Source organism: Sparus aurata, chromosome 1 (assembly GCF_900880675.1).
Source record: "Sparus aurata chromosome 1, fSpaAur1.1, whole genome shotgun sequence".
NCBI lineage: Eukaryota > Metazoa > Chordata > Actinopteri > Spariformes > Sparidae > Sparus > Sparus aurata.
This window is the reverse complement of record NC_044187.1, coordinates 39,684,532-39,696,716: the sequence shown is the minus strand read 5'-3', so window position 1 is coordinate 39,696,716 and position 12,185 is coordinate 39,684,532. Positions and strand designations below refer to the sequence as shown.

Genomic DNA, 12,185 nt, shown 5'->3' with positions numbered 1-12,185 from the left:
GACATATAGTGCGCAGTTTCAGAAACTGATCTGCACTTACAATTATCTACTGCAGCTGCAAACTGATGACACTTCAGCGTAAATGATCCACATATGTTTTGTTTTTTTTGACAAATAATTGAATAAAAATGTCTCAATTTAATATTTTTGTCTTGGCCTGAAATCATTTGGTATGTTTTGCATCACTCCTTTGTAATGGTAACACTGTACCCATGACATAACAGAAGCCTTTCAAGAGAGTCCCAAGAAGCCAGCAACACAGGCAACCAGAGATCATATATAACAACTGTGTTCTTGCAAGAAAAATATGCAAATATGTTTATCTGCGACTGGGTATGCATCATTTATGATGCAAACTGTCATCTATTTTGCATCGCTATCAAAAATTCTATATTAAATGTAGAAATGTTTTTTCATGATGTGAAAGTGACAAAATTCAAAATTATGTTTAGCTTTGGTTATTCATTTTCGTCTTTGAAATAGGAGTCTATTATTTACATGCGAACAACACAACTGTAAGGCCAATGTCTTCAGTGGCCTGTTGACGCCATGCTTATTCTGTTAAACTAACAGAGGCAACCCAGCTTGCATCAGTTAACCAGGTGGTGGTTTTATTCGATTCATGAAACTGTTTACATCCTACATTAAGCATTAATTATTCTCCCATCACAGTTTCACACCAAAACATGGATACTTCGTCATCACCGTCATTACATTTACAACCCAAAGCAGTGTGTGTGTGAGATAGAGAGAGAGAGAGAGAGAGAGAGAGAACTTCACATACTGTGTCAAAGATGGCCACATTGCACATAAATATATTCCGTTAAATAGCCTAAAGCAGAGACCACTTCAACATCACGCGAGCGTGTGTGGTTGTGTGTGTACGTATCCTGTTCTCCTCGAAAGGAAGAAACTCTTCCGCGCTCCGTTGACAATCTAGCAGTGGCATGAAGCTTATTTGCTCAGTGGCAGCGTACAGATCTAGTAGAACATAACCGGATCGGTCCGCACAGATCCCGCCCACCGAGGAGGTCCTTTTCATCAGACAGGGTCAAGAGAAACAAAAGGAAGAGGGAGCCAGAAACACCTCCTCGCCACTGGTTCCGCTGGATGCCCTCCGGGTGCCACTGTGGATCCAACTTATTCACGAGGTCGTCTGATTCATTTTAACCTGTTTGCGCCCATAAACACTGTATTTTACATCTTAAATGATAGGGAAATTATGAATGACACATCTATAATAATTCCATTTCTTGACCCCGTAAATACATATATTTTTGCTATGAATGTGTTTTTGTCTTAATTAAAATCTTGATTCAACCCTTTACAAAATAACATGGAATATGTAATGTTCTTATTATTATTTTTCTTTTTTTTGTCTGAATCAAATATAAGGAGTTAATCAGGGTTAAGGTCAAACCTTACGTGGAACAAAATGGCAGAGAGCACCTTTGCCGACGAGAGGTGGGGAGATATAAATCTTAAGTTATGTTCTATCAGCAACTTAAGCAACATAGCCTGACACTATGTACGTGTCTCACCACAGCAACGTGAATGGAGCTATTCAACAATACAGCGTCTAGCCGGGGCGTCAGAGAGATGGTGATGATCGCTGTTACAGTTCATCTGAGCGCGTCATCATTGTCCCGTCCCTCTCCTCTGGGACTCTGCAGGAGGAACCGAACCAGAGAAGCGCTACTGTTTGAGTTCCAGAGCCCAGACGTGTTGAGGCCATCCTGTCCGCCCTTTACTCTTCTTATCGCCGGCTGACGAAGAGGATGAGGATGCTGAAGATGGGGTTGTTTTCGGGATCTCCACCTGCAGATACATCATATATATTATTATTTGTTATTATGCACACCAACCCAAGTGCACACGTAATAACTTTCTAAAATCAACTATTGGGTTTTATAAGATAGATTGCCCTCATCACCATGGAAATCGTCTTACTTTTCTATCGTGTTTTTTTATTATAACAAAAACGCAATCCCAATAATTTATCAACATTTAATGTTCACAGTTTTTGATGCTGAAGAAACCATTCAGCCTTCAAATAATTGGATATTATATGTATTCATATTTAGTCACTGTACATGAGAGTGCATCTGTGGGTCTTCATATTCATGTTTAGTTTAATGACACTGTATTTTGGGCAGCTTCTCACATTTAAAAGAACTCAGGTATGACAGAATTAAAATATATAACTGAGTGTATTCTCTACTGGTGAAATGCTCAAATCTGCGCATGTGTGTGTCTGTTACCGCTTTTATAATTTTCTTTACTGAAATAAATCACAGTGGAAAATAATTTGAAGGATTTCAAGTTGTCAAGAGCAGAATCAACTAAAAAGAGAAATATGTTTAATGCTGAATATGTATTAATATTAATATCATTATTATCATTACAAGAATAATCTAGGCCTATTTATAGTATACGATCTTTTCTTCCGTTTTTATTTGATATTATATTTCACTTATTGTAAACTTTTTTCAAAAATGCACGTTTTATCCTTAATAATAATAATAAGCATAATCACAATAATAATAATAATAATAATAATGATAAATACAATACATAATATATAAAAAACTGATTGAATTACATTGCGTTGACAGAGCAACAACGCTCCAGTGAATCCCTGTGTGACAGTCATGGCTGGGGCTGTTGCCGCTCCTGCGAATGTTTTGTTTGATGCCACACTGACCTCACCTCAGATATTCCAACATCGTTAAATGTTCAGCCCCGATCCAAAACAGTTGAACCGCTGCGTAATAAAAACACAAGGCAGTCTTTTCCAAACGATCGTTGTTTACCGGCAGCAGCTCTACATAGTGTTCCTGAGCGCTTCTATCCTCCACTTTCAGGTGCTGTGCAGTGTTGCCTCATCCCGTTCATTCCTTCACCTGTTACTAATGGACCTGTTCACCTTATTGGAGTATTGCACAACTTTCCTTTTTTCTTTTTTTGCCCCTGTCCCGCATCTTGTAAGAGAAGTGTTGCAGCATCAAATTCAGAATAAATATACATTACCACAACTCTATGAGGTTGATGAGGTCAAACGTTTAATATGCCGTCTTTGTAATGTTTTCAAGTGTGTATAGGTAGAAAGGATTAGCACATTATCCCATTCTGGGATCTCCATGGTTTAGCCCAGTGCCGATCATTTTTCACCCCCCTCAAACTTAAGTCAAACCAGACAATGTAGTGTCGTTTTTATTTCTGCAAATACCACCTTTATCAATTCTGAAGGGGTAAACCTCTCTTCAGTTCGGTAAAGGCACTATAATACTAGCAACCGACCGACTGACCGACAGGCCGTTCATCTATCCATACACGCAGCGCAGTGAGGGTTGATCCTCTCATGGAATATGAGCACCGCTCAAACACCGTTTATAGGCAAAAACATCAGTACGTTAAAGCTCTGAAAAATCTCTGTTAGAATTTGTTTTTTTTTTATTTAATTGTATTGCTGTTACTTCAAGCAGTGTTAAAGTTTTTATATTTGCTTTGTCAGTATGCAGCAATTTTACAATTTTAAGTTGTCCTGGTATTAGAGATTAATATTACCAATTAAAGAAAAAACAACCAAAGAAAAAGCTATGAGTTTAATAAGAGGGAGCTCTGCACGTGTATACGTTGGTGCGTCTCCATCCTTTAAGATCAGACAGTTAAAATTCGGGTCGGGTGTTGCTTCAAACGTGTCTGTAAGGTCTGATAACAGGAGGAGCAAGAGTTCTACAGTAGACATCCCGTCTGTCCGAACCTTGTCACTGAGCAATGGGCTCCTGCGTTAAAGTCTCTTCCCGCAGCCGCCTCATCGGTCGGAACCGGTCTGTTCTTTTGTCATTCATATAATTTAATTATAGGTGATATAAAATGTCAGTTTTAAAATAATAAAAATCAATCAAAACATCATCAATATTAAGGGCGTCCATTTAAAAAAAATTATTACATTAATCTAATTTAATAATAAAAAAAAAAAATTAACTACACAAATTGGCAGCAGAACTTTTATACATAACAAAAAAAATATGAAACATACAATTCAACATGTCGCAATAAGCCTAATACAGTATGTAATAAATCACCACAGCAAGCTCACTGAACACTTTAACAAAGTAACAGATATTTTAATGTACAATTTAAAATATGTGATGTTTATATTAACCTAATAGGCATTTTGTCCGTGTTTATTATTTATGCAGACTTGAAGGATATTCAAGGCTCTTGCAGCATACACCAGTTTCCAGTCCATGACCTGTGTCATGACACAGGTCCAGGCTGCAAGCTAAACCACTGCAAGTAACTTTCCAGGCAGGCTGCTCAAAGCAGCACTGGAATGTAAATCTGCAGCTCTATCAAACACATATCATCTCCATTAAGCTACAATTTCAAAACTGACCATTTCTGTTTCGGAAAAATGGCCACTGACACAATATTAAAAATGTGTCTTGTAATTCACTCAATAATGTGCAGATCGAGATGCATGTCTAGAACTTTCTATCCAAAATTGTTTCAAATCTACATTTACATTTGCATTGAGTTAGCTGCTGTAATGTGATTCAATAATTTCAGAAAAGATTAAATGGAAAATCATATACATATTAATAATAAAAAAATATGGTAGCCTTAAATGACTCAAACTGATAAAAAAATGTATTTATCTTGGATGAAATCCAAAGTGTGCCGTCGCTGCTCCATGACACATAAACTGGATCATTGGATTATTCCATTATAGGACAACAAACTAAACAAACCCGCATTGAACCAGCCTGTTTAAACCATGACTGCAATATCTGACAGGGATACGGTGCGACTAAAGGAACAAATCAGGCAAATTGCAAAAAATAAATAAATAAATAAATAAATAAATGAAAGTAGCTAAAACGTAAGAGTTTAATTTCTCATAACCTTATTTGCAAACTTACATGTTTGTCAAACACTAAATTCTCTCATAAGTCTTAAACATTAATGTTAGAGCAGACAGATGAAATCAACAAACATTAAGTGGTTACTTCATGGAAGACTTTTAATGATTTCCATTTGATTTTAATAAAAAGGTGTAAAGGATTTTTAAATATAAATTAAGTCATTCTGTTCACACTAGGGTTTCAGGGAAAGGTGGAGAATAGGTATTTACAGGACTACTTGCTCCTATTAACGATTACTGTTTGAAATATGAAAATAAAGCTGTCTGGTTTCAAACATGCACCACACTTTCTAAAGGCAGCAAGGTAAGCAACAGAAAAGAAATAATTATTCTGTCCGATTGTAGTCTTTTCTGACCTGATCTGATTGGTTGTGGATTATTTGTTTCTATACACAATTCCCTGCTGGACTAAAGCCCTATGCCCTATGAAAAAAGTATTGGTAATGATATTGCCATTAATCACAAGACAAATGTATATCAAAACAATCAGCAACAAGTTTTTGTCAAATCAGTGTAAAATCTGTGACATGATGGTTGGTTCTTTTGGATGCAGTACTACATAAAAAATACTGTAAATTATTATGTTTAGTTACAATGATATCCAAGATAAATCATCAGCAATCTTATATTACCGGCTACTGTGTTTGTAAGGTAGGGGAATTTATGCCAGTAAAAATGGATCAGCTGGGATCATCTGAATGAAAAAGGCGCGTGAAGACAGTGGAAATGGATTTACATCTCTTGGATGGATTATGTGCCAAACAATGAATCCTTAGCAACTGTAAGACCCTGTGAAGCTGTAGCCATAGGATATTGGCAGCATATGCAGAGCTGGAACCAAAACTGTGTGGGTTAAATAACGGGGAGTACGAACTAAACCATTAAAAAAGTGTGCTAGGAATAATAGTGGTGGGTCTGCATGGTTGAACCTGGCCCCTCCTGCGGCTCCAAGCTGTCTGCAAGGTTGGCAACCAATTTCCTGGCTCCACTGTTATATAGACTGATCATTCCGACTATACCATGATTGTGTAAAGTCTTCTTTTCCTATGGTTCAACTGTATGGGGAGGAAAATATGTCTTTTCATTCCTAAGTAATTGATGGTTAAGGAGTCAAGTATCCACTATAAAAATGTGTCAACACACTTAGGACAACAGTGTCCTATGTTACATTTTTTGTTGGCTGTATTAGCCAGTTATATTCTCACTGTCTTTTTGCTTTGGCACCAAACGTAAAATCACCTATAAAACCAATAAATGACCTCTAACTATTTCAGGCATCTTAGATATTTTGTCATATCATCTCTTAATGAGTTATTGTAATCAGCACAATATTCATAGTTTCTTAGTGATTCTCAGTCAAATTAGAGCTGTAGAGCTCCTGCAGAAAAGTTAGGGAAATTTTTCATAGCCTAGCATTTGGTAAATGAATGGAAAACAGCCTGAGACTATTTATAACCCTGTGATGGTATATCAAAATATTTTTTTAAGACAAGTTTAAACAGTCATGTCTGTTATGTCAGTCAGTCGATGACATAACACTGGAATGATTTTCAGCTTTATCCTGCAACCATCCCACTGAGTTATCATAAGGTTGTCCTTTCAAACTGTGTCGGCTACCGTGTTTGCATGATGTAAATGAAAAAGCAAAGATGGCCAATGAGCCACAAGCTTAAGTCAACGTGCAGGCTCCTGAGCGAGACATACGCTCTGATACAGGAAACAGCATTATTCTTTTAGGCGTGTGTTTTTTTTTTTCTTTATGAGAATTTAAGAAAAAAGAAAAGAAAAAAAACTAAATGCACTACAGAGCATAAAGTAGAATTTAATTAGAATAAAATTGTGTTCGATTTAATGTATGATGCCTCTATGCTATGCAAAGCTGATCTGTAATCAAATGTTTTAATAAAGCTAAATAATCCTTTATTTTTACTAACCCAACACCTTACGATTTCTATAGTATACAAGGTGATTTTACAACTACTTGTCTTTTTCTATTAACGGATTATTTAATTATTCTTTCTAACAGGAGAGTAAATGGCACGTTTCAATAAGAAACCATAACAAGAACCATAATTGTTGATTTACTCCTTAAAGCAGAGCACAGAGGGGATGTTGTGTCTGCAGTGCTCACATTAGCCAATCTGTGTGCTGAGTGTTTGAAATAAAGATAGAGTGTTAACAGAATGCTAATATTTAAATGAAACAACTAATAATTATATTTTTAATCATCAGCAACAACGTGTCATCTTCTCCCTGCAGAGACCTGGATTTAGGTCACAACAATTTTCAGAAAGGGTGACTGAAGTGGGCCTAAATTCAGTTTACAGCCCGCTATAGTCGGCTCCCCTGAATTAAACAGGACTATAGTTTTTCTCTCTTAATCTCTCTTAATTAGGTTTTTGAAAGCTAGCTGCCCAATCCACTGACCTTTCTCCTGTTTCAGACTCGAGTTTACTGCTTGGTAGCACAATACATATACTGTAGCATATATACCGAATTAAAGAGTTGGTAAAAGCCTTTCATTATTCTTCCACTGTCATCTGTGTACTCTTTAAGTACAGGTTGCTGCTTGTGTTGCGATAAATGATAATGTATTGAGTCTAACGTTTCAGGTGTCCCACAGTATCACGGGCTGGTGCAGACATGTTCTTACCGCTTCTCTCTTCCGCCGCTCCTCCCGAGCCTCCGTCTTCTTCAGCTCGGCCTTGAAAGCCTGCGTGTCCCCGTGCTGTCCGTCCTTGTCCAAGATGTCCATCAGGTAGGAGATGTAGCTGGTGGCCAGCCGTAGCGTTTTGATCTTGGACAGCTTGGTGTCGGCCGGGACGTTGGGGATACACTCCCTCAGCTCCGCAAAGGCCGAGTTGATACTCTGGGTTCGCCGCCTCTCCTTACGGTTGGCCGTAGGTCTCCGCTTCACGGTCCGAGGATGTGTGTGGTGGTGGTGCATACCGACGGTTCCGTTCACCGAGATGGTGCCGGCCCCCGGAACCAAGCCGCCAGGTCCGTAGTGGTGGTGATGGTGATGATGGGGGTCCAGGCCGCCGGTAGACCCGCCGCTGTTGGCGTGGTACTCTGGGCTGTAGCCGGGCGCGAGGCTATACTCGGTGGGAGACATATCCGCGTGACTTATCAGCCAGCTCGTGAAGTACGGAGGAGCTCCGGTCTCCTCGTGACATCGACCGGCCGCCGCCGCGTGCAGGGAGTAGTGGTGGCTGTCGTGGTGGTGCATGACCGGGTGGTGAGGGAAGCCTGAGACCAGACTCATCGTGACACACTCAAACACGCTGTCACATGCAGACACGCTTTTTCTTGCACGCGCTCACACGCACACCCTTCTCGGATGCTGCAGAAGTAAAGGCGCGTCAACGGTTTAACGCTTCTCCAGACCAGATGTTTGCATCGTGAATAACTTCTCCACTGGCTTCTGCCACAAACAACGCAACCTCTCCGCCCGTGGTCGTTGGTATTCCGTGCAACGGTAGGCTAGACCCGGTCTAGTCCTGTCTGTAGCCTAATGGCCCTGCAGGCCAATCAGTTCTGTCCTTAAGACATTGGCCCTAGTCCTTCTCTTGTAAGTCACAGCAGTGGTGCTTATTTCTGCTCATCTTCTTTAGAAACTTTAAGTGCGTGTGTCTCCTTTTCCCTCTGATTTCATGTCAGCTGTCTGCCTCCGAGGCTTTTGGCAAGGCAGGACCAGGTTGGGCAGGCACTGGATAAGCAATGGCTGGTTGATACTGAGCTATGGTGAATCCAGTTTCTCTCTCTATTGTGTGTGTATGTGTGTTTGAGAGCGAGCGAGAGAGAGAATGAGAGAGAGAGAGAGAGAGTGCCTATGATTTGCTACGTCATCTTTACTATAGGGGAGGAGAAACGGATTTTTTCTGTCAACCAATGGCGAACCCCTACCCGCTCCCCCAGCCTTGTCTGTTTACTCTCTTTAATGTCAATGAGCCTGCTAAGTAGACCTGCTGGCGCTGACACACACACGCACGCACGCACGCACGCGCGCACACACGCACGTTGAATTCACGTGCACACATTTGCAAAGCAAGCATTAGTTTATTATTAAAATGAGATGATCCTGTTCTTGTGAAGGCCTGTAGAGCTGCACGTGGCCCAAACTAGCCTTACATGTTGCTTTTGAATATTTCTTTATGTAGGTCTATTTTTGAAATTGAACGAATAGTTCAATGAGTTTTTCTGTTATTCTGATGGAATGCACTGCTTTTCCGTTTTAAGATGGCTCGTGCTCATACGATGGACAATACTTCGGCTGTGCAATGTTGTAAAGTCTGTATCTTGTACACTTTGTTTGGAAATGATTAATTAGTCATTCATTTTGGTCTTTATGTTAGCGGGACAAAGGTTCATGCTGATCGAATGAACGAATCACATGGATGCTTTGCGGACTGTCTTTGAAATACGTGTTTTTTTTAACAAAATTTAAACACTAGCCAGCCTTGGACATATACAATATATAATACATCTGGCCTTAAATCCATACATTTATTTATTTACTGATAAAATTAGGGGAATTTTTACCCTCAGATACCTACAGATAGATATGTTGAGTAACAAATGGATCAGTTAGCTGTAGTCACAGTTGGCTCTAATTGGAAATCACTGAAAATCATATAAACATTATATGATCATATGACCTCAGATGTTATAATTAATATAATCTTTTTTTGGTATGAAATTGAAATAAGCCAATTTATTTGTTTTTTGATAGGCCTATTAATTATGCTTGCATAATGCTAGCATAATTAATAGGTCTAACATACATCTTATTGTTAAATAAGTGCAGATGTACTCTAATTATTACACATTTGCAGAAATAAATTTTAACAATGTATTGTAAAGTCAGTAGCGAAGAAACACAAATTCAGATTCTTTTCTTTCCTTTTCCTTTCTTCATTTTTTACATTTTAGGAGCGTAGCTGTATAGACGCTATTAGACATTTGAATTGACCTTTGCAGTCCTTTCAAAATAACCTGCTGCTTTTCTAAACGACCCTGCTTTCAGAAGAAATAATCTATGAGAAAAATTAAAGCTCGGAAACTGCAAATAAACTCAAAATAACGGAGGACATGGAGAAGAGCAATGCAAAATAAGAAAGAATACACATTTTTAGATTATTTCTGTGGCGGTCCATGGGTCCAAATACGAAAAGATAGCTACCTTAATTATAGCAATAGTTGTCTTACTGACAAACAACAACAACAATGATAATGATAATAATAATAATAATAATAATAATAATAATAATAATAATAATAGTAAGGACAGTTAATAGTCAGCCCTATAATGTAGTTGTTTACTGCCTGTCATTGAGGCGACATTCGATTAGAGATCTAAGGGCTGACTTACAGTTCAGCTGTACCTGGGTTCATCAGAAAACTCCTCCTGACACCATGACCGATCTTCTGACCGCTTCCCGCGGCTTCAACACGAGAAATCCGTTGCTTCTCCAGAACTGTACAGATATAGCGTTTTGAATATATCTCAAAATGTTTTACTTTTGGTTTCGTAAGGAGCTGCGAAATAAACGAGGTTGACCCTCCCTGTTAGGCCAATATCAATAATAGGCTATTCGTGTTAATATACAACGTTTTAAAAAACATGCTCAAATATTTGTAGATCTACTTAGCCTATGTCTACAGCTGTTCAGCGACCGGTTCAGCGGAGAGCAGAAATCAACTGACAAGTTAACTCAAAGCTGTGGTTGAATATTGTCATGGTGTGGAAACTAAATATATAATCTATATAAATAAATATTCCTATTCACTTTTGCTCCTATGAATAAAGCTCACCTACAACCCCAAATCCCAAAAAGTTGGGGCGCAGTGTAAAACATCAAATAGAACGTGAAAATGTTCTCATTATTTTTGAAAGCAGTAGGATACAAAAAACATATATCGTTGAAATATAATGCTTTACCTCGTCAGTTTAATTGTTTTTTGTTTGTTTTTTATTGTAAATATATGCGTATAGTGAAATTGATGCAGCAACATGTTTCAAAGAAATCGGGACAAAAGACCGGGGAAGTGTGGAATGCTCTATAAACACCTGTTTGGATCACTCACAAGTAAACAGGGACATTGGTTAAAGGTGATAATATCATAATTGGAAGTGAAAGGGACCTCCAAAGACTCAGTCCTTCACGAGCAACGATGAGGCCAGGTTTCCGAGAACTGCCCAGTGAGTAAGTTGTTAAACACACGATCGGAAAAAGGAGATTACTAAGTGTGTGAGGTAGACTCCGTGAAACCACTGGCGTAAGTTTGCTTGCAAATGATTGATTTTTGTTTAGATGTCCCTCTTGCAGCATCCAAACAATTTTTAAATTAGGTTATGAGAATAATTTACACTCTTTAAGCGTTTTATGTCATTAGATTTGTTTAAAAAAATCCAAGATAGCCTTTATCAAATTCTATAACAAGTAATCTCAACAATATTCTTGCAGAAAGCAGTCATCATGATGGCTATTGCTTTATTATTCTAATTTATTCTAATTTAAAAGAGAGAATAGTTAAAAGTAACTGTGGCTAAAAGTGTGCTCACCCAGGTCATTCTTTGGAGGGCACCAAAGACAATTCAGTGATTTCAATGCTGACACCTAGGATCCCTGTAACTGTAAAACTCATAAGAACTAATATTTTAACATGTTTATTATTGAGTCGTGTTAATTGTTGAATTAGTGTTCAGTTCCACAGCTCCACGATAATTATTATTTGGAACTGAGGTAGAGGTAATACATGAGCTGTTGGGTTTGTTTTAAGATGGTTGTTATTTAGTGTTGTAAATGTAAATCTGATACAACATCCTGAACACAATTCACATTTTTCTCACCACAGGAACATTTTAGCAGCCTGGATGGAGGGAGTAGTATGTTGTGATGAGGGTTGCTGGTCAGACGAAGGACTACATATTGTGGTGTCAACCCCCACTATTGGATTCTAAACATGTCAGCAACAAACATAAATCTCTGGAGAGGGACATTAGAACTATCGACAAGCCAATATAAGTCTGAGTTACATATATACATTTACTAGAGGAAAATACAGAAAAATACAGTTGCATAGTTCAAGTTATAGACAGTAAGTGGACTTGGGTGATGTGGTGTTTAGATACTGAGGGGCTTACTGGTCCCAGACAAGTTGTGAACACACTGAATCTCAAGAGTCAGGCAGTAGCCATCTTGCATGGCCACATTTTCCATGAAACATTGGGGGTGTGGAAAAGGCATCAACA

General features: G+C 38.5%; 1 protein-coding gene across 1 annotated transcript; it reads right to left on the bottom strand.

Moving 5' to 3' along the window:
• Positions 1-590: 590 nt before the first annotated feature.
• hand2 (heart and neural crest derivatives expressed 2) lies at positions 591-8,714 on the bottom strand. The gene is made up of 2 exons (XM_030396981.1): positions 7,584-8,714; positions 591-1,818 (listed from the first exon to the last, which is right to left on the bottom strand). The coding sequence occupies exons 1-2, from the start codon at positions 8,193-8,195 to the stop codon at positions 1,696-1,698; spliced, it is 735 nt and encodes a 244-aa protein (XP_030252841.1). The 5' UTR covers positions 8,196-8,714; the 3' UTR covers positions 591-1,695.
• Between the last annotated feature and the right edge of the window lie 3,471 nt (positions 8,715-12,185).